General features: G+C 39.5%; 3 protein-coding genes across 5 annotated transcripts in view; 2 read left to right on the top strand and 1 right to left on the bottom strand.

The window, feature by feature from the left end:
* The first annotated feature begins 3,084 nt into the window (after positions 1–3,084).
* Positions 3,085–9,964, top strand: LOC118403410. Of its 2 annotated transcripts, XM_035802122.1 has the most exons (10): positions 3,085–3,308; positions 3,735–3,909; positions 4,454–4,617; positions 5,243–5,523; positions 5,941–6,565; positions 6,999–7,154; positions 7,882–8,019; positions 8,423–8,609; positions 8,994–9,068; positions 9,370–9,964. In XM_035802122.1, the coding sequence occupies exons 2-10, from the start codon at positions 3,756–3,758 to the stop codon at positions 9,519–9,521; spliced, it is 1,932 nt and encodes a 643-aa protein (XP_035658015.1). In that variant the 5' UTR covers positions 3,085–3,308; positions 3,735–3,755; the 3' UTR covers positions 9,522–9,964. The 2 variants fall into 2 exon arrangements, with proteins under 2 accessions (XP_035658015.1, XP_035658016.1); XM_035802123.1 differs by lacking the exon at positions 7,882–8,019 and having other exon boundaries at positions 3,087–3,308.
* A 501-nt stretch (positions 9,965–10,465) lies between these two features.
* Positions 10,466–14,403, bottom strand: LOC118403655 (gastrula zinc finger protein XlCGF7.1-like). 2 transcript variants are annotated; one of them, XR_004829669.1, is made up of 3 exons: positions 14,250–14,403; positions 11,042–12,151; positions 10,466–10,677 (listed from the first exon to the last, which is right to left on the bottom strand). XR_004829669.1 is itself a non-coding variant. In XM_035802428.1 (2 exons), exon 2 carries the CDS (start codon positions 12,095–12,097, stop codon positions 11,144–11,146), a length of 954 nt encoding a protein of 317 aa, XP_035658321.1. In that variant the 5' UTR covers positions 12,098–12,151; positions 14,250–14,403; the 3' UTR covers positions 10,466–11,143. The 2 variants fall into 2 exon arrangements, 1 of the variants encoding a protein (XP_035658321.1); XM_035802428.1 differs by having other exon boundaries at positions 10,466–12,151.
* Positions 14,404–22,915: 8,512 nt separating this feature from the next.
* Positions 22,916–27,804, top strand: part of LOC118403969 — a 44,048-nt gene continuing 39,159 nt past the window's right edge. Inside the window, exon 1 of the transcript XR_004829723.1 lies at positions 22,916–23,333. The gene's annotated coding sequence lies outside the window, so the exon portion shown is untranslated. The remainder of the gene's footprint in view (positions 23,334–27,804) is intronic.

The following is a 27,804-nucleotide window of genomic DNA, read 5'->3' as shown; positions in this document are numbered from 1 at the left end:
ACCTTTGTTTTCTCAGGACAAAAGTTTGAAACGCAAATTGAATAAAAAGTTCAAGGTCTTCTTGCAATAGAACGGTAAGACAGGGAATCATATGTATACATTTCAAAGCTATAGTGACCTTACAAGAACTGCCTGCTGTCTTGTATGTTTGGCGTTTTCTGTTCTATTCATGAAGATGGATATACACCCCAAATCGATTATACATATCCACCCAGTCATGTGCCCTTTAGTTAGGACAACTACAGCGGTACAAATTTTGACTGACGCCGTGAAAAATCAAAAAGCATGACTGAAACAGACACCTACCGAGACATTCTCTTCATGTGAATATTAATTTTGACATAAATATGAGGCCACAGACACACTGTCGCACTATTCTCGACCAAGACTCATAGAGACAGACGAGAATATGTATTTGACGACAATATGTCGTACTTCTTTATGATATTAATCATGGACAAATGACTGTCGTCTGGCACGGTTATATATTTAGCTGGTAGACTGTGTCTAATTGTAAAATGTTTTAATTGAAATCTTTATGACATTGTGATAATAACAATTACGTTTGTCTCATACATAAATTCTCTTATGTCAAGTATTGGTTCATTTTGAGCATAGCCACAGACCTATAATATTGCTACAGACATATTATGGTGTGGTATACATTTATTTTTGATCTGCTAAAAACAGGGATTTTACATCTGAAAAATGAAAAGCAAAAACAAAGCAAAAAAAGTTTACCATAAAGAAAATAAAGTTTCATGATTCAAAAGAATGTAACCGTTGTTGATCTCAATCAGAATATTTGAAGTATTACAAAAAGCAAAATATTGTGTATCAATCCAGATATATTTCGTTAAATACTGTATAGAACAATAAAAGCATAGAAATTGTTATTGTCATAATTTTTTGTGTCTGGGTATTGCTGTATCTAGCAGAAGACAATGCCACCAATAGTATATATCCGGAAAATATACGCATAAGTGCAATATTGTATTGTCGGTTTTTGTCAGTAAGAAAGTCATTTGATATGTGATGCTTTGATGCTTCATGGAAATATCCGTGCCATCTATAAGGTGTTTGCTTTATGAATTCATTATGTTTAGAAATTATTTGTATATAAATATACAATATTTTGACGTATGGGCATCTATCTAGTGACATAATATCTAACATTGCCAACCTTACAAATTCGTGTGATTGTGGGTATTCAGCATTATAAAATTTCGTTGTTTATTCTTAACGTGAATTGTCATCTACACTGATTATTGAAATAAAAAGCGCACATTCATAAAGAGTCTTTCTTGAATTTGCCAAGTGCTCATAACATATCTTAGGCATTATATCAAAAATTTGGGTGTTCGGGGGCCGTATGACATTACCGTAGTGTCCCAGATCCAAGAGTTCCCGATTCCAATGCTGTCATGCTACAGATCTCATGCCTTAAAATTGCTTTTACTTTTCAAACTACCTCAATGTGTAAAAATTGTTTCCTGACTTTGTGAGGTAAAATGCATGAAATGTGAGAGACACTGTGTCCTAGACACAGTGGATAACAACCCACTGCCCTTATGGCCTTAAAAAGGTAAATGACTACAACCTATCATTTAGATGTGATAGCGTTAAAATAAGTTCCTACCAACTTCAGTACGAATGTAGTGCTAAATTTTCTTTGTCTGTCTGTAAGCAATTTAATAAATTTAAAAGACTACATTGCAGCTCTGTATAACATTAACTCAGAAAAGAACAAGAAACGGCCTTCTAGTACCAGAATCATTCGCAGAAGATAAAAATAAGGTGTAAAAATGTTTTCCAATAAAACAATCGTCAACTGGAACACTTTGTAAACAAGTACAATTGGAACATACTCGCTAGATAATTCTAAACGACACTTGTAGCTAGCTACATTTACAAAGGTTAGTTGTACGTTGGTAGAATTCAGCATAAAGGCAGAGCCAGTATGTTCTAGTGTAGCAGTTGCAGTTCTAACAAATATCGCCAGGAAGCGCTAGAAAGCAGTTACAGTTAATACTACATAACCGGATGCCATGGAAACTTTTAAAGTGCCAAACGTCACTAACTTTTGACTGTGAAAAGGAATTGAGGAGATATGTGAATAATGCAGATATATTAACAAAGAGCAACAGTTATCAGTTCCTGCACAAGCTTCATGTAAACGTCGTAACACATAAAAGCTAAAGCTTATGGAATTATATCATACATATACCAAACGTTCTGACGAGTGACTGTGAACGCTTTCTTGCGCTTAGTCTAGACTTTTAGAGTCCAATATTCATAATTGGCCCAAACTTACTAATGAAAAAAAAGAAGAAAAATTTTCCATTTGATTTCATCTGCGCCATGATGGTTTACATTGGGTATGCCACTGCGTCATCTAAGTACACGCTTACATGGACAAAACAACCTTTATTGCTTAGTGATAAGAATAGAAGATCGTCTTGCTGTCTGAAGTTCATCGTAGTAAAGTTACCGTACTTTTTATTTCGTCAAAAATGCTGCTAATACATTTGTCATATATGAGCTGAGCCCCCCTCCCAATCTATCATGGCGGTCAGACCTGTGTACGTCGTCTGAAGATCTCGTACCCAGGGTATCATGTTGCAAGATATCTCTCGTTTTTATGACACCATTAGCGTAATTACGTCGCGTAAACGCCCGTCATAATCATTTTGACGAGAAAGGCCACACCTTTGATTACTAGAACCGACGAAATGAAGTTTTATAAAGTGCAATTCCAAACTAAGTGAGAGAAACTTGCACACCATTGCTTAAGTTCGTAAAATTAGAGAAATGTTTCTTACCTGCTAAAGACCATTCAGGTGTCAGTTTCACATGCAAATCTACTAGTTTTGGACGAAACTAACTGGTTTGATCTTCTGGGAAAACTATGAAAGACTTTGTTTTTTCTCCTTAACCAGGCTGCCACAATCTTGGAAGAGGTGACAGAGGTGTAAAGTTACATTAGGCACAAGAGTCTAATATTGAGAGATAGAGAGTATGTTACATTAAAGGCGGCAAATATTAATCAATAATTTTAGATAATGAGTATGTCCAATCCCAGACGCCTCTGCGAAACCGCACAGAGACAAGAGTGACACGCCATTTTCACTGCGACGCTCTCGGACTATGAAGTTCCCTCGCACGCTTTCTTTTGTTTCTTCGCACCATTAGTTTTTTCGCACCCTTGTTTTGTAAGCTTACAGAGAAACATATTTCTGAGGCGTTTTCAGGAAGTTTAAAGAGTCTATATTCTATAGGAGAAGGGCATCATTTTGGTGGCAAAATAGGTGAGTCGTGCCTTGTTTCAGATTTTATAATCCTGAAAATTGCGTATTAGTTCTTTGCGAAATGTGAGTGTTAGTTCTTTGCTTGTTTGATGCTGAGAGCAGTAGAATTAGATGTTTTTGCTAGACCCAAACTACTCGATGTGGATTCTTTTTTTTTGGTAGACACGTGGCCAGAAACATACTAATGCAACCTGAACAATCGGCCAAATTCTCCTAGAGAACTCTTTGTACCTCCGTACAATGGAATGTAACACAAATACTTTTTGTTACTTCGTATTTTGTTTTTCGTTTAGTGGCAAAGGCTTGTACATGTTGGAATGCTAGACAAAAAAAAATCTGTTTACATATTGCGGCCCATGTTCTGTGAACGTAAGTAATTGAATTGCATTATGTAACGTGTTAACCTGATTTAGCTCAATTTAAAAGAGATTAGGTGAACGTCACAGAATGAGTCGCCAGGCGCCCGTCAGCAGCTCGAGCACGAGCGCCCCCAGCCGAGTCGTGGCGGCACCGCACTACGCCCGGCTGCAGCACGCCAGCGGACATGTCCGCCCGAGTATGGGATACTGTGTGGCAGGGCCGCAATGGCAGTATGTCTCTAGTAAGTTTTCTTCACCTATCATTTTGCTAGTGGGTACAAGTGCAATGCCTAATGAGTGAAACCTTCTTACTCAACTTGCCCAGAAAAAAAGAAAAGTGTTGTGTGTTTTTTGGGGGGGGGGGGGGGGGCTGGTTAAAAAGAAAACATGTTTTGTGTTACCTTGGTGCCATCTATATGATGTTAAAGTCGCGTCAAAGGCACGTCTATGCATATAGTTCAAAGTACGTCGAATGAGTTGGAAATATGTCGAAGATTGAAGCCTCTAACTTGTAAAAAGAGCTCCCCTTTCGATATATGTCCTGGTTTACATAACAATGCCCAGGCGTGATTTGTTTCAATTTTTACCCATAATTTCTGTCACAATACATAGGTGATTGGAACCGTAAAAAATACTTATTTATGGTATTCCATTTTAGTATAATAGGCGCTTTTATTGTAGTATCATCGTTTTTTTGTTGTTGTTTTTTTTACGATTCTGGTCATTCACAAAGTTTCAAACAAGATGTTGCTATTCTAACTGTGCTTCTTTTATCTACCTGTGCAGATCATCCGGTTTATCCAAGCGTCCAACCCTATGCGCAGCCGTACGTGGTGCAGCACCCCCTTGCTCACCCTCACCACCACCCTCACCCAAACCCCCATGCAGAGCCTTACGTGGTCCGTCAGCCGATTTTCCAGCCTCACTACCATCCCTCAGTGGTGCCTCAGGTAATTCATTCAAACTTTAATCAATGAAATGTCCACTTCGACAAAATTTCGTCACAATAAGTTAGTTCAATATTTGAGGTGCACATGGGTATTGTAATGTATTGTGGGCAATGTGTGAGAGTTGAAGACCATTAAGTAATACACAATATTTTCAAGAGCTCTCTTAATTCTTTCATTCATTCCCTGAAATGCCATGGATGTTTTCCCCTCTTCGGGAAAGGCATTCTACAGTACTTTCGTAACTCCAACAATTTTTATATATCCTAAAAGTCAGTGGAAGAAGAGGGATGGGCTCTGCCTTCCAATAAGTTTTTTTTTTTTTTTACATACATCAAAACGCATTTGCAGTGACAGAATTTCCAGGTAATATGTCAAATTAAGGTGAAGAAGATAACGGTCCTTGTCTCGACTATTGTTTTGATTTGTACAACGACGTCCAGATAAGTTTGGGTTACCTTGTTGGCCTCACCCTTTGACATATTAACTAGAATTCCTGTCGCCCATGCGTCCTAATCTCTATGAAATGGCTTATAATCAGTACTATAGACACGGACTTCGGAATATATTTTCCTTAAAAAATGATCGATATCATGTCGAGGAGCCACATTGTTCTTCTTCTGTACAGGGATGTGTCATTGCTGCCCCTACGTACGTCAAACCCACAACAGCAGTTCACCGACCCAGTCAGCAGGCCGTCCATGCTGCATCAGCATCATCATCATCAACAACAACAGCGGAAGCAGACGACTCCACTAAACAGAAGAGCCAGGCGTCTCCCAAAGTTGATGACGACCCTGCAGTTATCAAGATCTTGCGGAGGGAGGAGACGAAACCACTGCAGGAGACCAAGACTAGTGATCCGGTTCTACCACCACAGATCATCATAACTGACAAGGAACCCTTACGGTATGGTGTTTAGCAAAACCTTTGAACAACGAAAAGAAGAAATGCAACGCAGGTGGAATAAGCTATTTAAAAGTTTGAACTCCTGATGCGTAGTTTTATGAATAGTTGGTAAAATTGTCAAACATGAAGGCCAATGAGACATACGTAAACTTGTCTCGTAAGGGTTCCAGTTTCGAATTGCAATAACTGTTAACAAGTTAGGTTCCTTCAATTTTGATCTCACGAATGCGCCGCGCACGTGGAATTAGTGACATGGCTTGATTATAGATCTTGTACATGCAACTGTTTTAACACACATGTCTAGGCGTGTTTTTTACGTCTCAGAGGCCATTGACTTTGAGATATTGATCCAAATTCCTGTTACTACGCATGCAAACTTATTTTGTCAATCTGTCAATCTGTTTCTTGCTCCTACAGGTTGGATGACGCTGCCAAACGCACATCCACCCCTTCCGTCATATCAGACGACACAGGGTTTGACTCAGCCAGCCAGAAGACGTCCGAAAGCGGTGAGGACAGAAACGCGGACTACCTTGACATCGTTCACAACCTCATAGAGAAGATAGAACTCGATCAAGGAGCCAGGAAAGCGCAAGACGACACCGAATACAACGCAGAGGGCGTGCCAATCTCCATCGACAACTCCTACTCTAATATACAATTCTCCCCAAACAAAGCCCCGAGTCTGTTCGGTCGCGCGTTCCGTCTTTCGGGGAGATGCAAACCTAAGAAGAAATCGCCAGTCAAACGGACGAAGGGATTCGGCGCTCCTCCGAAAACATCCGAGGCCGCGACGAAGAATCCCGACGTCGAGGCGAAGACTTCCGAGGACGACAGTTGGGTTGAGGGAGATGATAACCCGAACCCTGTGTTGGCCTATCAGATCACAGAACCGACGTTCGATTTCGACAGGGCGAGGCAGGAGGCTGAGAGGAGGGCGACAGAACGTGAGCTAATGGAGAATGACGAGGCACCGCCTTACCATGGGAAGCGATGGAGGCGAAAATCAAAGCAGCCAAACAGACAACAACCTATGTACAAGGTAAGGGCATTTTAAACTCGACAATGCATATTGTCTGAAACTTCTAGTCGTTTATAAATTCAATCTTGCAATCTTGCGTATCTGGTTACCTGTATGCTTTGTCGTATCAATCTCGCAACATATCGTTTGTAACGTACTCGTTTATCCGTTACTTATGCTTTACATATGATATACGGCTTGAAATTTGCTAGGATGAGGCAAGTTGAATATCAAACAATAAAACATATCAGCTACTAAATATAGAAGTATACTTCTCATATTAAAAATAGATTACTCTCAAATAGACGTTCAATTTTATAACAGTTCGACAAGCGTGTTCAGCGTAGGTACGACTACCCCCTTGTCAAGGATAATCTGCAGTACTATTTTGAATCGCTAGGTGGTGCACTTGCATTGTGAGACAATGTAGTGACGCTTTCTCTACATTTTCCAGGCCTGGCAAGCTTTCAAGAAGCCCTTCAAGAACAGGAACCAGAGCCAGAGGGGCGATGGCGACAGTTACTATGGCAACCAAAATGTCAACAAAAACTCCAGTGCTTTTTGGCAACGGGGTCGTACTCGGCGACGACACAACACATTTGGGTCACAGGTATGTGAAAATGATAGTTCACCTTTATCCGCGTGGTAACCTATATCCGTTGTATTTAAAACAGTGTAATGTAGGGATATGAACTTGAAAGATGTTAGCTTCAATTTGCAATGTTTTCAAAATATTGCAGTTTGAAACAACCGTTCGTCGACTTCATATCCCTAAAGATACTGCTATAAAAACGACGGATAAAGGTTACGTATACCCCACGGATAAAGGAGAATTAGCCTAGTGCAGGGTGCATAGTAAAAATGTACTAAACGTAAGGGCATGTTGATTCGATTATATGGATGACATCATCTGAGAAGCCCAAAGAAATGCGACCGTGCGAAAATACGTTTTGCAAAAAGTTGCTGTCATTCGTTCAAACTCTAAGTCGTCAGGACAGTTGCACAAATGCCTACATAAAGTGTATCATCAACAGAAACATATTCTTTAGCTTTGGAATTGACTTTGGCATCCTATGGCATCAGTATTCACTAGAAGATATTCTTTTTGAATTCTACAGCAACTTTTTAGTCATTTTGCGTCTGTTTTATGAAAAACAGAGTGGTTGATTTTCGTTTTGTTTTGAAAACTGAGGAAAATTCAGTGACATCCATATAATAGGATTTTTTGCCAAGGGTCTATCTAGCTTGTAATGATACATTCATGCCTTGCAATTTGCAGCCCCTTGTACGAATTAGATACGGCATGGGTAACTAAGGGTGTGTTCTGTCTTTGACAGAGACACCTGGCGGACCAACTCAAACTGCACCAGGACGGGCGTGTCGAAGGAACCTATTCAGTCGACCCTCGCGGCGCATGCGTCAACTTGAGCTTAAACATCTCAATACCAAACAAGAAAAAGATTATGTCGGCTGAGGTAGGAACTGAATCGAACCTGTTTATGACAAAAACTATCCCAACGGCAAATTACAAGCTAAAGAAAATATAATATAGTAAAATATTCTGTGATAATCTTTTTAAAAATTTCAGATTGTTATTTGTGCGCACGCGCGTACACACGTACAAAGGGGCTGCATGTGTATTTGTTGTATTGTCATATTGTGCAGGTGCAATGTGATGCATTGTGGGTAAATGTCAAATTTCAAGAACGGTCATGGCCTGAAAATTTGACATTTACCCGAAATTACTAGCTCTGTATGCAAATTCATATTCCATATGTAGAATTTTGAGACATCCATACACCACAATTTACCACTGATTATAATTCTGTTCGTTTCATATTTAATCGTTCTTACCCTTGTCTATAATTCTAAAAAAAGGCTGACCTTGATGAATCCCGAGGGACGATGTTCGACGATGATGACGTAGCCGAGCCCGAAGTGCCCCCGATGATGAACGAGAACATACCGAGCTCGAAACGACGCTCCCGACGCACGACTTCCGAGCCGAGGCGGCGTAAGAACTCGTATCTACGGCCGAACGGCTACGAAGGTGCCAGACAACCCGGTGAGTCTTATCATTTCCACTAACAGTCAAAATTACCAATTTACGTTTTAGATACTTAAGTGACAGCAGTTTGGGAACCCATTAATTAGGATGTGTCATTGGCTTCCTTTGATGCCAGAGGTTAATAGGCTGATTCTGACTGTCCGTCAATTACAGTTCAACCAATGATTGCACGGCAATTATTTATTCGACCAATCAGACAGCAGCAGCACGTTTGTCAAACAGGTGCATTTTATACAACGACACACTGCGCGTAAAGCATCGTATTCTGTATATAGCTGATTTCCGTGCTATTGGTATTTTTAGTTTAGCGTTTATAGCCATTGTTGTTTCGTCTAAGTGTTTTGACAACATCTTTTCTTAATTTGCTTTTTATTATTCTAGGACAAGATGACTACGATGAGTGGGTCCATGCAGGTGGAATGGTGTCTGGAAAATGGGGAGTCGTACCAAGGCGAGGTACAACAACAAACCCTCCCATATTTACATTATATTCTTACTTCACATTTCTATTAAGGTTCGTCGGCAATGGGGTTATTTACGTACAGTGTTAGAGGGAATTCCTGAAATGTGTGTTCAAATGTGCTATGAAAGTCGTTTGTTCTTCTTTGCTTTAGACGGCATATTTCCGTAAGCCTTTACGGAAAAATTCTAGGTGCATATCATTTTTAAAGCGTAAATGGCATTTTCCATCGCAGATATCGAACTCAATGTTAAAATGCTACTTATATGGTCTTTGTTTTTCTCCATTTGCATCCAGAACGCCTGCGCAGGACTAGCAGCCGCAATGAATTGTGGGTGGATGACAACCCCTCTGCCTATGACGTAGCCTGTGTGGGTGCACGTCAGGACGCACTGCGCAAGCGTCAGGCTACAGGTACACGTCAGCGGCTGGGCTCCAATCATGCATAAATTATGATAATTCACGCATAGATATCAGACTCAGACTACAATAAGGATTTGAACTTGAGCAATGGTGAAAATAATCAAGATCTAATGTATCTAAAGTTAACAGCGATTTTTGAAAAAATGAATATTGAATGATTGTGTATCTTTCTGAATTGTTCTCTTTGCACACACTATCTATAATTAAATCTTTATCTCTATGTAATTGTTATGTAAAGAAAATGAAATGATCACAAATTCTAGTGTTCGTTTTTGAACTTTAATGCTCGAAAATGTGTGTCCAATGTGAATATAGAAATGTTATGTGTCTAAAGGATTGCACTGTGGTATAATTGATATGTACCATTATTTATTAAATCATAATTCACTTTTGAAATGCACAAAAATAGTTCTGGTTTATATTCATGTTGATTATAATGTGCGGATTGAAATAAAGATGTCAATCTTTATATTCTGGGCTTTTTATTAATTCCATATTGAAATATACATACTTAACTTCTACATACAAGTTGCTTCTACCCATTATTACATCAACTATCCATAGCATTTATACTTTCTGTAAACTAAAGTGTGAAATACAGGAATTCTGTTTTTAATTTTTGTCACTCAGATGGTACAATGGAAATTCAAGGTCTTTTACCAACAGCAGGTTTTCGCTAGTATAGGTCAGATAACCAAAAACCCTTTTTTCTAGGCCTACGCAGACTATTACTAATAGTATTAGAGTTCAACTCTCCATTATATGACTAGCAAAACTTTATTACTTACCAATACACTTATCAGAAAAACTATAAATAACAATTAAATAATTCTCAAGTTGAACAGTAATTTCAAACACAAGAATGAAATTTTTTAAACTTACACTCCAAATCTTTTCTATTTAACAAGCAATCTAACACTGGTACATCATTGCACTGGCTTGTGTCATACTATCATAATCTACATGTAAAGTTGATAATGTGTTGCAGCAAGTTTAAAGTATGCCCCCTTTATAATCCTATCTGCATTTTGTGTCATAAGGCAGTGTTTATTTGATTACATCAACGCGAACATCAATTGGCCGTTTCCAAAATAAAAGTTTGTAACCATGCTGTAATTGTGTAAATGGTATAAAGCAGGTGCAGAATAGTCAGGAACAACAGCTCAAATAAATATAGTAATGCAGGGCTTGAAATACTGGGTGCATGTGCACCCAGGTGCACCCAAAATTGGAACTGTGCACCCAATAATTTTCTGTGGGTGCACAAGGTGCACCCAAATATTTTCTTACATTTATGTATGTAAAGATATCAAAGTATACTAGTAAACATCATATTCTTGGCATCTAAGTATTAGAAAGATGTTAGTTAGATAAAAATGTCTGTCATGGTACCTGTTAAAGAAGTTGATAGCTTATAACTAAGTTTTATCATTAGGTTATTACTTAAAATTAAGTGGTGCACCCAAAAATTTTTTGGTGCACCCAATTTTTTAAGCTGGGTGCACCAGTGCACCTAATAAAAAAATGAGTTTCGAGCCCTGTAATGTCACCAGCAGTTCTAAGCTCTAATTGGTTCATGACAGAAGAACACTCCATCAAAAACAATATGTTATCTTGTGGGGAAACATAATAAAATGGTTTTTGATAGTCACAGCTTGTGTGTCTTCATATGAGTGTTAAGACTTCCTCTTTGGCTAAACTTCTTGTTGCATACATCACAACGGTACGGTTTCTCACCTGTGTGAGTATAAAGGTGAGTTTTAAGGTTACCCTTCGTGATGCACCTCTTACCGCACAACTGACACACAAATGGCTTCTCTCCAGTGTGTTTACGCTCGTGAACTTTAAGACTTCCGAGTTGACTGAACTTCTTCTGGCATATTTGGCATTCGTAAGGCTTGTCCGCGGTATGAATACGTGTATGTGTTATCATGTTACCCCTGCTTGTAAAAGTCATACCGCAAAACTCGCAGGCGAAAGGTTTCTCGCCAGTGTGTGTACGGGTGTGATTCTTCAGGGTACCGTGTTGGCTAAACGATTTGTCGCACATCTGACACTTGTACGGTTTGTCGCCGGTGTGTACACGCATGTGTATCTTCATATACGCCTTACTGGTGAAGTTCTTCTCACAAAAACTGCATGGAAAGATCCTTTCTATGGGGTGGGTTTGCACAGGAGTTGGTTGGGTAGACGAGTCAGGTGTGTATATACCATGGTGGGTCTCAGTGTTACGCGTTCCGTCAGAAGCTGACATGTGGACGCTGATATGTTTGTCTAAGCTTAATGTCGAGCTGAATTCTGAGCCACAAAGATAGCATGCCCACGTCTGATCTTCCCTGTGATGTTGTAAACGATGAGGATTGTTCTGGTGCTTGTCTTTTCTATTGCTTTCATCCCAGCGACATTCTTGTGTGTGTTCATTGAATCCAATGCTTGTTGTGCTACTCACTGGTGTTTTCCACATGTTAGTTGTATGCTTTGGGACTAAATTTGTGGTAAAACTTGATGTTGCACAGTTCCCGTGTCTTTCTTCTCTTCTTTCATGTACAGTCCATTCTTCTCTCAGTTCTTTGCCATTGGGTTTCCTGGTGTGAGACCACATGTCTGTAGTTAATAGTTGTCTGTTGCATTTAGTTCAATATCACCAATCTGGCATCTATATGAAAAGAAAAAAAAAAAACATTTGTATTTTTATCAAAGCAATTTATGAACCGAAAGAATATAAACTTTTTGTCTATGATATAATCTAATCTAATAAAGTCATGTTGCCTAATGTTATACAATGTAAGATATCATATGTTTTGAAATCGAATACATTATTAAAACATTTATTAGTATGTTAGTGTCCACAACTTATAAAGGCAGTTGTCAATGTATTATTATCAAAGGAACTGGAGCTTTTGATAACGAAAAATAATAAGATACACTATCATAACAAGTTGTGTTAATAATGGTACAGACAAAGCAGTAATACCATACCAAATTTGGTACTTAAATAGTATATAGAATAAAAGTTATGAGCTTTCATAACATGACATGACAATATCATGCCATACACACATATATCATTTATATACAATATTATGATGGCGGACTGAGTTTCCTGGTTATCGTATGTAATATACGTAAAATTTATACCCAGATTTAAAGACAAACATGAAAGCAAGTATACCGAAGTCACGGGTTCCGCACTGGCCGCCCAGTGCGGAATACGTGGAGAAAATGGCGTCGGCACTCGGGGCCCAGTGCGGAAGAAACTTCCGCACAGGAATTCCAGTGCGGAACGGCTTTGTTCGAGTGCTGAAGACCCGTCAGCACTTGAATTCCAGAGCTACACCTTGTCTCGGCACTCGTTTTCCAGTGCCGAACTCCGCCCAGCACTCGGTTTCTAGTGCCGAACTCCGCTCAGCACTCGGTTTCTAGTGCTAATCTCCGCTCAGCACTCGGTTTCTAGTGCGGAAGGGTGGTTCAAATGTCGTTCAGCACTGGTTACCCAGTGTGGAGGTCATTGAGCACTGGATAACCCAGTGCCGACCTACCTAAGTCACGGGTTCCGCACTGGGATTTCTAGTGCTCGGTGACTTTTCGGCACTAGAGGCCGAGTGCTAAGACCACTTCGGCACTAGAAGCCGAGTGCTACTATCATTTTAAGACCGTCAGCACTGGGTTTCCAGTGCTCGCGTCCAAATCGTTACTCAAAAACATAGTTGACATGCAGCAGCGCCTACTCACCTTCGGACGGTCACTTGTAAACTCAGTATTTTAAATCAATTTTGGCTTAGTCTTGTCTCTGTCGGAACTCAAACAGCATGTGTGTATCATACGCTACACCCTACATGTATATAGTGTTATGTATATGATGACCTCATGTCAACAGTGTGTCAGCTTCGTTCCCTTTTTCTAAATTTCACGAAGATAAAATGCTAATACAATACATTAACGTTACAGCTCCCTTTGTCGTGTTTGAGTTGCAGACTACTTTCAATCAATCGTTCGCATGCATCATTGCGTGGTGGATACAGACAGTTTAGACAGTTCTACTTTGGTCACGAAAGAAATTAATGTCTAAATAAGAAAGATAATTGATATGTACTGTTCTTTGAAAACCCGACACGGATATTTTCTCCCATACGCAGCTTTCTCAGGCTCAAGGTGAACGTTTTGCTACACTTCTTTTATATATGTGTGTACCACCTTTAACTGCCCGGAACTGTAAATAACGTAACGGAGGCTGGCTGTCAGCACTCAGTTTCAAGTGCGGAATATTTGTCGTCACTGGTTTTCCTGTGCGGAATATTTGTCGTCACTCGTTTTCTAGAGCGGAATGTTTGTCGTCACTCGTTTTCTAGTGCGGAATATTTGTCGTCACTCGTTTTCTAGTGCGGAAGGTAGTCTCAGCACTCGGTTTCTAGTGGTGAATCGGGTTTTTCAGTGCTGAAGTCGACTCACCACTGGACACCTAGTGCGGACGTAACTTCGGCACTAGACTTCTAGTGCGGAAGGCCCCTTCCGCACTAGACACCGAGTGCTGAGAGAGGAACCCGTGACTTCGGTAGTTTTGCAACATGAAAACACTTTAATATTACAAATGTCGCCAATTTTATATGGCAAGTTGTTTGGCACTTAAATGTAAGTCGTTATATATAAGATGCCCCTCCCCCTCCAAAACTGCGGACAGAAATATTGCACGGTTTCACAACTACAAACTACAATATGGACCCTTCAACTGTTAAACATAACAATAGAGCTCATACCTGTACTAGTTTTATGTTTTGAAGTGCCCCAATATCGTAAAAAAGCTGCATTATTTTTCTCCGCCCAAAATAAACACACAGAACATGGCGGTGCTGAAATGTTGACCTCCGGATGACCCTTGACCCACCCTGATTACCTTTATACAGTGTCGATAAAATACCGACTGTCTTACAAGTCCAAAGGAAGACAAAGTATTGGCACTGGTATTGTCAATCTGGTTCTGTTACTAACATCGTCCTTGTAAATTGAGAAGCTATACTGTATGGCATTCATCTTGTATAAAGCAAATTGGTACATTGAACAAATTATATTAGAACTTATTTTACAATTTATTTACCTATTTTGTACGTACTTAACGTTACCACAATCTTGCATTTGGCAATGGATAAGTTGCCTGAGAATGGAGGGGACGTTTTAAATTTGTTAAGATAAGACATTAGTTATGATTTCTTCTCTTATGAATAAGATTAAATTACACAAGACCACCAAGATTTCTCAAGGAATTTGGCTATGAGTGTTGCAGTCCATGATCTTTCTTCTGGCTTCTGTTCTTGTCCATATTCTCTCTAAGTGTGCTAGTCTATATGTGAATGTTAGGTGTGTCATTCTAAAGTACTTCAAAAGGGCCAGTCTGTCAAAATGAAAGACCCTTAGCTAAGAATGTTTTAGCTTTTTTTGTGTACATAATAATACATTTGCCCTGTTTGGATAGGTCGGTAGGAGTCGCTGTTGTATGATTCGAACGCGAGAGAACGACCGACGAATGGATAATCTCCAATTCTACAAAATCGTGTTGTGATCTTACAAAGATGGTTATAGTGTTGCGACCTCACAACGACTTGAAGTGTCGCAAAATCACTACGATCTTAAGTGTTACGACCTCACTACAACATGTTGAAGGTGATGCGACCCCACTACAACCTGAAATGGATTCGTGTATAGGTTGACTTCATAGTCGGAATATTATGCAAAAGTCAAACTGAAAAAAAAGAAAACAAAACAAACAAAGTGGTAATAAGATTCATTTTGAATTAGTCAAGCTTGCTGTCAAATCGGTCGGTCGTAGCGAGGTTGCCCCTTAGTGGAGTTGGGTATAATTTAACCTGAATTGATCAATACTTACCAACAGGGGATACGAAGTGGCTGGGTTTTAATGAATTGTACATGTAATCCACAATTGGCGCCGCCGCTACAACAGCATTATTAATACTTAAGCAGCATATTGTGTAACGTATGAGTGACGACTGTTAATTGTAAAAATCGATTTTGAGAAGGAAGCGAAATGGGTAAGTAGAAATTGGCGTTATTTTATGTAGATCGCCAATAGGGTGATTTTCTTTTTTCTAGATATTTTCTTGCAAGTATGATTTCGAGAACCCCCCCCCCCTCCCCCAACACACACAAACGTATAGCTTAATGGGATTGTGAAAACGGACATTGTTTTGAACAGTTTTTTATTTTTATTTTGAAGGAATTTGCATTATTTCATACCATGTAAAACACCAATTGGGTGATTTTCATTTATCTACATATTTTCTTAGAAGTATGATTACGAGAAAAAAAATCCACTTATTTTATCTTAAACGTACTAGTTTACTGGAATTGCGGCAGCAGATATCACTGTTTGGACACAAATAGAACACAGCTCAGCGCTCTAGGCAAAACTTGTGTTAGTGTTACCTAGTCTCTATTTTCCAGACCAGGGACAAACAGAGCCCGATACTAGCAAGAGACCAATCTCACAGCACCTCCCCCTATACGTCTAGCATGCAAATATTTGTCACCCTCCCATTGGTCAAACACTACCTGCCGTTCTCTCATTGTGATTGACGTCGACAGTCAGGAACGGTCTATTCCAGAGATTTTGTTGCCATTTTTTTTAAGGAGAAATGCGGTTTTGAGCCGATTTGCTAATGAATATGCACTTTTCGAATTTTTTGCGCAATTTTACCCAGTCCAGTGAGTTACATGTTGTTTGCGATATTTATGAGATTTTTATCTTGAGAAAGACGATTTTGGTAACCACTTACTAGTATCATGACCGAGCCAAAGGGAACGTGCTATGAGTCTTAGCAGACAAATCAAAGGTGATACGACACAATTGCCTAGGCACGATGTATGAGCTGTAGGTCCAGCTTACGTCACAAACTGTAAATGGCTCATCCTAAACCATGGAGTTATCTCTCCCACTGTTCAGAATGTACACTCTTCAAAGTCGTTTCTGACGGCTGATACTGCGTCTCTTTTGAGTGATTGCCACAGTTTAAACGGATAGCATATGGATCATTTATTATCAAGAGGCATGCAACACACAGGCAAAAGAGTTTCCAAATTTTATTCTACAGCTATTGTTGTTTTTGCGAACACTTTACATTATAGTATTGATGCTAAAATAAGGTTATAATGCTCATGTAAGCCACTAGGAGCCTCAAAAATCTAGTTATTTTGAGATCTCATGAAGACCCATAGCCACTTAATACACAATGCAATCTATTTAGGCCCTCCTAAGTCATGGTGATCGTCTACACACACACACACGCACGCACGCACACACACAAACACACACACGCGCGCGCGCACACAGACACACATACATGTACATACGCAGGCACAAATACATATGCGCGCACACACACAAACACAAACTAACACACTAACACACACACTGGCATCCGCTACCGACAGCATAGCCTTCTTGGCTTTCTTCTCATACATACATTTCCCTTCTTAGATTCTGTTCATATTTTCCAGACCCGCCACACATTCTTGAAGAATCGCTTGACGATAAAGCAATTCAGCCGTGGTCCGACCACTTTGCTCTCATTATCGCCTTTTCTGCCCCGGGAACATATATATATTTAATCTTACAACGTAAAAATTGAGGTCGATACAACCAAATGTACGCGAGGTCAATAGAGCTGGGCCATTTGGTGCAATTGTTCCTCCACCGGTTGAAAATGAGAGACATCCAACCGATATTGCCTTCACTTGCATCTGGCCTATTGACCTTCCAAACGTTAAATTTTAACCGCGTAACATGCCCCCGACTACCAAAGATTTTTCGCTCGGCGGAAAATGTATGGGGTCACCAAGCAATACGGAAAGAGACATATGAATGGCTAGGGGCAACTTGGCTAATGTATTGGCCATTTGACCCTGGAAAGTTACAGCGGAAGTCAAAGGCGAGATTGTATAACCTTTTGCGGGGACGAAATGTAACAGTTTGGACTGGAATGGAAGCCGAGCGTATATGCGCGAAATTAAAAACAAAAATAGAAGTATGGATGTGCAAATAATTTTTAAGTGGATTCTTACTGAAATATGCCAACTTTTGGAAGGCATTATCGAAGGGGTCCAAATTTTTGCCAAAAATTGCGATTTTCTTTTTTGATTTCCGTAAATTTGCTATTGACAATACGAGACAACTTGGCGCAGAACGGCGTACTTACCAACAAAGGTTTTGACATAGCAATTAACCTGTAAATATGAATGCTATAAAAGTTAATATTTACTTCATCACGGTGGTCAAATACGGGCTCAAAATCTCCCATGTCTAGCCGAATTCGAACCTTCTTCCATGATGTTCCATCTGACGTAATTCGAACCGAACCCGTGTTCTATTTAGGTCATCTGCGGTCATTGCAGGTAAAACCGTGCTTTCTGGCATTTTCCCCCCAACTAACTTGAATCAGGCGAAAAATATAGTTTTTAACCGATATAAACAATTTTCTGGACAGTACATCTATGCTTTCACTTTGTTTGGGACCTGTTATATGTAACGAAGCTACTGGCGTTTTTGTTGGTGACCTTGAATATCATATGTGTTGTTTACACCGGTATCAATTACACCCTCCCGCTCTCCGTGCGGCATGACATGCGTGTAAACATCGTTTAAGATCTCCACCAAGAAGAGTCCAACATAACTCATTGACGGCTCAAAATGACCGCAACGGTTTTCCCGAGATTTTGGTTTTTGGGATTTTTAAAAAATGCCCTAGATTTTGAATTATTGGTAATTAAGTGCGAAAAATGCCATTTTTACGCATATTTTTGACTGTAACTTTGCTTAAAATTAAAAATTAAAAAATCCCAAAAACAGAAAGCTTTATTTGCCTCTCAGATGACGAAAAATATAAAAAATCGACAATTTACCATGGCACTTGCGGCCCATCTTATCAAGAGTTTGGTCAAATTGAAGGCCTTCCTTGAAACAGAAAATAATCGTCTTTGGAAGCAAAATCGAAACAAAACAACTATCTCAATTCAAACGGGAAGATTCAAACTATCTAAAATTGCGAATTTAATCTTATTTTGAATACATTTTCCTTGTCATAACATCTTGTTTATTTTGAAATATTTTACGGTTAGCAAATAGTAGGCCTCTTGTAACCCGATACTCTGTCGAACTCGCATAGCAACCCTAGCAACCGACCGCCGTGCATATTTCCTACAACAACTAATGCTTTGTTCATATATGCTAATGTAACGTAAGTTAAGTTTTAGGCTCTGATTCGTTCATGACAGAAGAGGAAGAACACACCAACAAAAGTTATTTTCGCAAAAATTTAGACAAAATACAAAATGTTAGCATCGTCCTTGCACTCATACATGGCTAAATACAGTTTCATTTTAAAATAAACTGAAGGCGATGTTGGTGAAAGCTACCTCTTCATTATTCCAGACACAAACCCACTCGATAAGTTGAGATTGGTTTTCTTCATCGCTAACAATGGAGTGTGACAGGTCTAGACTACGGGAACGAGGTAAGGTAATGCGGCTTGATAAGAAGAAGATTATATCAGAGAACTTCTGCTTTCATCATTGCACCGACTGCCAACGGTTTTCAAACGAAATATAAATGAGAATATCTGTGTGATAACCTTAGCCAAAGGGGCGGTTCACACGTGCGTATATATTCAAGTCTATATGAGGTCCGTATGGGAGTCTTAGTCTCTACCGAGGTCCGTATGGAAGTCTTAGTCTCTACCAGGCTTTACAGATCGCTGGAAAAATAGAAGAAATTGAACAAATTTGCCAGATATGATGCTAAACGAGTCAAATGGTCGCAACCATACCACTCCTCTTGAACTCTCTGGCATGTCATGTGCTTTTTTCATTGTTCATAATGGCAAATGTTGACACGTACGCTTACACACCAGATACGTTAACTTTGTTTTTTTTTCACACTATAAGTTGTCCATATTTGTCTCATATTTACTCTTTTTCCTGCGACCCATGGAGGATATAAATTTTATTCAGACCTCATAAGGACTTGCAAATATGAAAGCATCCTAAGGACCCGTTGGTACCTGTGCGTTTATTTAAATCCATTAGAATTGCTCACATTTTTTGTGTGTCTAAGGTATTTAAAGTTTGTAGGGAATAATTTATTTGTTACTTTGACCCTCCGTTGTGCAGCTTGATCATGTAACCAACAAAGTTCCCCTGCCTTAAGATTTGACGTCAAAATGCCAATACACAACCCATACCATCCATATAGAGAGAGTGAGAGCTGTGAATTAAGCTAAGGACACAACCCGCCGTACGTGCAATTTGTCCGTACGATTTTTTGGGAGGCTACGTCCGCCACGTATTTCTGAAAACGTTCAGGCTGTACAGGGCAGGTGCGTCGACCGTACTGGCACGTACGGGGGGGGGGGGGGCGAATCCGCAGCCCGATGGCGCACAAAGTTATGCCTGCACGTAAAGTTCTACGGCGTGTCTGCGTGCCCCAAAATCCATTGGACTCCCTACGAGTTCGAACGGAGATGGTACTTACCACTTACGGATCCCAAAAGATATACGTGTTGGCACGTAGACAGCACGTATTTGCACGTACGGCGGGTTGTGCCCTCAGCGTTAGTTTCTATAGGTACTGTCCCACATATCAGAAGCACTGCACACATAGAGGGAAAAGTGGGTCAATCGATGGAACCACTGTTTCGAAACTAGCTTTTAATTCGTTGTACCTAATAGATACTTTGCCCTTTATACATATGCTACTCTTGTGAAATCGAATAACGTACGCGTCCAATATTGTGTTAACACGCTTAAAAAGGCGCATATGGTTTCTTGTCTAGGGTTATTGACGTCCCAAACCGAAATTTGTTATTCTCTCTGACTCGATCAGATGATTGAAATGAATACTTACGTTACAGATTGACCTTGCGTTTAGAAATGTTGACTTAAAATCCGAACATTTTTGTCTTAAATCATTTGCAGACACCATTGTTTTGCTCATAGGGAATATATTTATTTACCTCACTTAATTTTAAGTTAGGGAATACAGGTGTATGTAATTATCTAGATTCGGTTTAGGATGGAACGTTAAGCTGTGGTCTCCGTGTTTGAATAGGGCCACGCCTCGACCACGTTAAAGAACCCACCACATTTATAAAAAGAAATATTCATGGGTCTTTCTCGGTGTGAATGGATCAAACTTTAATGTCTGGTTCCCACCTTTAGATTGTGAAAAGGTAATAATCACTTGTTACTGGAATCTTTCTTCTACTGTGTAAATTTTGATAAAAGTCTTAGCTTTTATGTTCACCTTTTCGTATCTTGGAATATCTACTTGATACATAGCGATCATCGTACATATTATTCTCGTGTTTAAAAGTGAAATTTAATATTCTCTTGTTTGACGGTTGTCGACAAGTTGAACTTACGTTCTCTAACGATTTTGTTAATATTGGAAGTTGAATAAAATAGAAAATAAATGGTATTTTGTAATAGAGTGTGGTTAATATAACCAAGAAGAAAATACACTGTACGTGGTTATTCAAACTAAATTTCTCTTTATCCACTTTCGAAAATACATGTTGTAATGCAGCTAAACAAACCTGGTAAAAAACGTATTTGTTCCTTGCTTTAATAGACTGAAATTCCGATGTTTTTTTTTAAAACTCCATTGCTATAATAAAGACTTTCAACATATTTTGTCAGTCAATATTTACCAAAAATGTGCAACAGCGGCTCACATTCAATCTCAAACATACGGAATTCTCACAAAGTACTAAAAGATGCTCTCAGCTTTCTCTGTGACCTCTTCAACTTTAATCTGAAATCACAACGGAGATTTTTATTCTGTCTTCTGCTAACATACCTCCTTGTTTCAACCGCGACGTTAAAACATTGCCAAGGGTTGCCAATTAAACCATTCCCGCGTGAAACCCCAACCAGAAGAAACTCCTACCGGGTGCGAAAGGTTACCCCGGCGGTAGAGGGCTTCATATACCCCGTAGAGAGTCAAACCACCCCACGTTAGACTGGCTGCTAGGTAAAAGATTCCTCAATTGCTGTTTACAACAAGGTGAAAAGAGCATTGCACTTCGCATGTCAGCCTGAGAAGATTTTCGAAGTCAGGAAACGTCGTAGGAAACTACGTTCGATATCTTGAAATTGAACCCCCTCTTCTTCACACCTTAATTGCCCCGTCAAAGCACTTCCGCTTAATCAAGTCGTGCTCTAGCAATTTGGTGTAATTCTAGCCAGGCGCCAAGGAACCCGAAACCTTACCAATACAGGCCGTATACTTGCAGGATGATATAAAGGCTAATTGGGCCATTCTCCGCTCGCCTCGTTTCTCGTAACTTAATCAAGCGCATCCTCGTTTGTACCGACCCTCACTTGTAGCTGACTTGAAGGTGGTATCTCACTGAACTCGGGGCACCGGTGCAGCACTTCGGGGTTCGTTCACTGCCACATTGCTGTTATATATATATATATGTTATCTTGATATTGCGTAATACGTAAAAGTATGACTTACCAGACAACAACATACACAAAACGTAAAAAAAAAAAATCGTTCTTTATTTCTCAAATTCGTTTTGTAACTTTCGAACACAGCAGTGCCGCCACCGGGGCCTCAAGTGCAGTGCCGCAACCGGGTGTATCAAATGCACATGTGTTTGGAAGATTACAAAATTATCTTTTTCGTATGTTATTGTCCGGCCCAGATGCGTTAAATGCAAGAATGTACTTGTAAATGCAAGCAGACGGTGATAGATGTTGTAACAATATAGCTATGTAGAGAATGTTAATTATAAACAAATTTGCCCAAATCTATTATAAATACCTTTAAACTAGAGAGACTCCAAAGAAAAATGAATCCATCTGGGTTAGACAAGAAATTGTACATTTTAGGTTGAGTATAGGGTCACCTCTCTTTAATTTTATTAAAGTTATCTTACTCAATGAATTTAGACCATATTGGGCATTAACATACAGAGAATTGACATTGTCATTAACTGTTATATGAATGTATAGAGGTTGATTACCATAACCATAAGAAGGACGCTTTTTTCGACGCGCATTTATGCCTGTCTTTCCGTCTGTCTGTGTTTTAAAAGCATATGTAGAAGCAAAATGAAAAGGGTTGTGGATTTGCTTAATTCATTATCATTTCTATTTTTTTGTCAGCAGAAATTTTTCTTTCTCATGGCCAATATACAATGTCACTAGCTTCAACTTGCAATACTTGACAGTTGTCTCTTAACATCCTTTGCATGTTTCGGCTCCAGGAAATGATCATATGTAATGTTTTATCAAATATATGATGACTCGGTGCGAGTGAGTGCGCAAAAGCCAACATCCGTGACTCTGTCAGCGGACCTAACGTATAGAAGAAGATCATTATAGTTTCTGATCGGCCACGGTGATTCATTCTCTATATTCAAACTCGCGAGAACTCACCGCCCCGGGCACCAGTTCTATCGGAACTTTCGGGAATTGGTAATATCGACCAATTGTGTTGATGGTGTATTGGACAGCGGTGACGAGGATCTGTTTAGCAGGCGCTGGAGAGAGCATTTTTGCGGCGGTGCTGGTAAATCAATGCCCTCTTCAACCAATCACCAATGTCATCTACGGCTTAATAGAAATGTTTACCACGGATGAGCAACGGATAGGGCTGGGGAAGTAGGAGTTTCCACCGGGCTTAGTTAGTAGCCGGTGCCGCAAGCGGAGAACAAGGCAGATTCCAAGCGGGAGACGAGCGCTTTTCCCCGTCCAAGGCTGTTGAGTGTGACGGTGCAATCTTTAGGTTCTACACCATCAGGCGGCGTAAACATTACTGGAAATAGGTAAGGATATGTCGTTTTATAGATTTTCGTGTAAAATCAGCCCGTTTGTATAGATATAAATGGGTCATTACTTCCTTGATGGCCCTGCCTGCGACCGCAATGTGTGCGGCATGCAGTAAGCATCTGATGGTCAAACTAGAGAGTAGGCATCGGCAAAAGATAGGCCATATATGTTAGGTTGTGAGAATGATAGTGTGTTGTTTTCTGTGTGCTTATTATGTCCTTCCATGCAAAACGTTTGTCTGTTACTCATTAATCATTAGGATTTCAATTCAATCTACGGTTCAAACTGTTATTTAAAATGAGTATCTGACTATTATAACGTTTTTCTAACTCTAATGGGGACCGTGGGCAAAAGTGTGGACCCGTCTTATCGGTGAGCTATCTTAACGGAAACTTGGCTTAACCTTGGCTTTGGCTTTCTCTTAGAAGGCCGCGCAGAGCACATACATGTAGAGACTTCAGAACCAAATGCAAGTCTACCAACAGTAAGGCAACCATCCTATTGTCGGTTTTCCGTTTGTCCGGAATTGTCTTTCGCTGGATGCGCTGCAGTATTGTTGTTTTTTTTATTTGGTAATGCATACGTCTACCTCTGATAAAAAGGATATACGAAGTAGACTATTAGACATACTGGTAATAAGTTACGCAAGATAGCAGTTACTTAAGCGATTGGATAGAATTTGTCAGACGTTTCAGCTAGCATCTACCGACTTTCTTCAATAAAATCGACAACAATTCATGATTTTGGGTTTACAAAATACCTACTGATCAACAGATCTTACTTAGCATCACTGCCGAAAAAAACTGGGCGCTATCTAAAACGTTTTATCATTTCTAATATTCTAACGAATGGTTTGAGTGACTGTTCTGTTAAAAAAAGAACATTATGATTCAGAACTCCTCCGGTGGTTTTCTAAGAAGGCGCAGACAGACAAACATGATTTGTTGAAAAGTGTACCGACATCGCCTTTCCTTTTTTGACTCCTCGTCATTACTCTTCAGCTTCCTTCGAAAAGCTTTCTCTTACAGGAACTAAAGGTATATCACCGCCACTCAGTAAAACCTTTCATTTTCCCCCGGTAATGTGAAGAGAGTGAGGTGCGAAGTGTTCGGGCTTTTAGTGGATTTTGCCCGAAGCTTTGGGGATTTCAATCGCGGTAAAGATCGCCGTACCCGCGACCCTAAATGACGACACCGTTGGTCGAATGCTCTACTACTCACGTACCTAAGCCATAAAATTTTGCACGACGCCTAAAGGTTGTGTTTATTTGCTTGCCTGGTTGATATTTTGGTGTTTGGTGGTATTATTCATTCCTATCAACCGTAAACCATAATGCAGACATTTCTTTTGTTATTCATTGCCAGATTCCTGGCGCCCCATTCATCCACATGATAACAGGACCTAATCACAGTCGCGGATGAATAATATTTGTGACTAGGCACTAATGCTTTATTAATACCTTCCTGTTTTACGTAAGCCAGATTCTCAATTATAACGAAAAAGTCCGTCTAGCTTGTATCGTTTTCTAAATAATTTATTTTAATTATGAATATGATAATAAAAACAGTCAGAGGTGGTCATCATAATACACAGTTCAATATGTTGTAAAATTTGCAATACATTTATGGAGATGACATCCTATAAACAGTAAATCTTGTAAACTTGTTTTGGGCAAAATTGTACCCACTAAAAACGTGAAACTGTATAGTGTTCGGAGTCATCTTCAAAAGGCTTGTATGTTGAAATAACAAAAATATAACGTTTTTAGATTAACAGCTAGTTTTACTCAGAATGTTTCTTTTGAATCAACTGAAAACATCGGCTTTCGATACTGGTGTGAAACTTAAAACACTTTCAGCATGCGTAAAGTTGTGTTTTTTTTACATGAATCATGCCTTTTCGTGAACTTTACGGATAGTTACGTGTGCTTAAAGATCCCAGTATGTGTACTGATTCAAATTACTTTAATGTAAGTCTAAGAAACAGCTAGGGCGGGAAGTATTCATCCGAGAGATTGTTGTTTTCCTTGATAAAATCTCGTCTGCCTGTTCCAAGCCCCAAAGTACAGACGCCATGTCATAACATTACTTACGATAGTGGTTATCACATTCAACACGCCACCTCTTAAACGAGCATTAGCAACAAAATTGACTGTGAATTTCATCATCAACCCAATTACCTGCCGCTAATTCCTTGATAAATGGCCTTAAGCTAAGGAAAAGAGGAATTACCGCACTATCTTGAAGAACAAAAAAATGAGTAATAGACCGGATGTCTTGGTATGCAATGACTGTACTTCAATGTCGTGAAAAATATACGATTTTGAATACTAGTAACCGTATGTTACAGCTAAAGCAAACGACCTCTATTGTGTCTATTATGACCATTTTAGACGCTTCGCGAAACGATCTCCATTGTGTCTGTTATGATCATTTGTAGACAATTCGTCACTTTGGGAAAGTACAAAATGATTCACTAGGACGTCGTAATGCACCATTGCTGCTGGTTTATAAGAAAAAAAATCCTTACAGAAAATTTCCTTTATAACCGGATAAGGCGTTTTTTAAATAAATCATACGGCAAAATTGAGGGTCACCTTTTACCCTTGCCACGGAGGTTATGTTTTCGATGGCGTTTCAATGCTTCGTTTTGACTGGAACGCGACTCTTTTAAAGCCTCGTTCAACTGGACGGCGATCGCGATGGACCGCGGCAACCTAAATTGAATGTGTTACCATTGACTTTATAGTTGGAGTATCATGCAGAATGTAAACGTATGACAACAAATATTAGAAACCATACAAAGTATATCGGAAGTCCGCTGAGCGCTCTAGTCTGTCCAATGGCCTAGATGGTTGCAGTCCTATTAGAATGGGGCTCTAAGCTTTAATGTGGTCTTTTTGAAGACGCTTATTGATGCAAGTGACACAACAGTAGTAATGCCATTTCTGTGTTCACGTTGACTTATTGCATGTCCTAGATTCTTCTACGGAAGTCTTCAATTGTAACAATACCCCTGTTCTGTCTGTATGTATAGGGACCCATCAAAACCTGTGGCCAAATCTAATTCAACCTACAACATAAACTTTGGGTACCTACTGGCTGGCAAAATACACCAGATGATTATTATTATATTATTATAAGAATGTAAGATGCTGATAGCCTTAAAAAAGATCATGGTATTATAGTCCTAAAGTTTTTCCCTAGTGTTAAAGAATATGCAATGCCTGCAATTTTTCGTTAGGATTTGCAGTTTATATGGGTTCATATGACGACACTTTCCAACTTCGTAAAATATATGCGGTGCCCAACCCATTTTGTATTAGATACTAGAGCGACAGCTCATAAATAATACAGTACTTACAGTTTGACGATATGAATTTTATTGTGAAGTAAATTTACCTCCTCATTGCCTTTCGTTCAGGTTTCCAATAAAATATCATCACCCAGAATAAATTAATATTACAAGCTTTCCGCTGATTTTAAGATTTAAGGGATAAAGACAAAGATAAAGCAATTAGTCTCGTGTGAATAACGTATCAAAAAGGATATTGCTTTGGTAGCTATGAGTACGGAGTGGCTAAGACATACGACTTAGCTCCAGGGACTAGAGCACACTTCTTTTCATCATCAATCATAGATATAATTATAAGCTCCAGACGGCTAATGCCATTGTAGGTATGAAATATTTCATGTCCAAGTGATCTCCATGATATTTCTATGTGGACTAGGGTTTATATCATGTTATTGCGGATTGAAAGCATACCACATAGGAAATAAGATTTGTCCCATTTTGTGGATTTACAGTGATGTACGCGCAGGGTTTAGAATAGTTTCTTAAAATTCTAATGCCAATGTGCGTAAGCCTCCATGTCCTTGTGAGCCACAGGATAGTTTATTGTGGACTAGAGTTTATAGCATGTTATTACGGATTAAAGATATACCACATAGGAAATAAGACCTGTACCATTTCTATGGATTAACGATGAAGTTGGCGTAAGGTGTTTGTTTTATATCAATGGATGCAATTTTCCATGTTTCCACGAGCTGTCTGATTTTTCTATATTGGCTAAGGTTTATAACACATTTTTATTAGAAATTGCCTGCGAACGCGCGCGTTCGTGTGTGTGTGTGTGTTTGTGTGTGTGTGTTTGTGTGTGTGTGTTTTTGTTTGTGTGTGTTTGTGTTTGTGTGTGTTTGTGTGTGTGTGTTTGTGTGTTTGTGTGTGTGTTTGTGTGTGTGTGTGTTTGTGTGTGTTTGTATGTGTGTGTGTTTGTGTGTGTGTTTGTGTGTGTGTGTGTGTTTGTGTGTGTTTGTATGTGTGTGTGTGTTTGTATGCGTGTGTCTCTGTATGTGTGTGTGTGTTCGTGTGCATCTTTGTGTGTGTGTGTTTGTGTGTGTGTGCTCCCATGTGTGTGTGTGTTTGTGTGTTCGTGCGTGTGTCTGTGTGTTTGTGTGTGTGTGTGTG

This window comes from Branchiostoma floridae, chromosome 16, assembly GCF_000003815.2.
Source record: "Branchiostoma floridae strain S238N-H82 chromosome 16, Bfl_VNyyK, whole genome shotgun sequence".
Taxonomy (NCBI): Eukaryota; Metazoa; Chordata; class Leptocardii; order Amphioxiformes; family Branchiostomatidae; genus Branchiostoma; species Branchiostoma floridae.
Note: the sequence above shows the minus strand (reverse complement) of the source record. Positions and strands in the feature narration are given on the sequence as shown.

Coding starts and splice junctions, on each gene's coding strand:
- LOC118403655 (XM_035802428.1), bottom strand. CDS start 12,097: ATGTGGTCTCACACCAGGAAACCCAATGGCAAAGAACTGAGAGAAGAA.
- LOC118403410 (XM_035802122.1), top strand. CDS start 3,756: ATGAGTCGCCAGGCGCCCGTCAGCAGCTCGAGCACGAGCGCCCCCAGC. Junction 7,155..7,881: donor ACAACACATTTGGGTCACAG/GTATGTGAAAAT, acceptor TGTCTTTGACAG/AGACACCTGGCGGACCAACT. Junction 9,069..9,369: donor GGGAGTCGTACCAAGGCGAG/GTACAACAACAA, acceptor ATTTGCATCCAG/AACGCCTGCGCAGGACTAGC.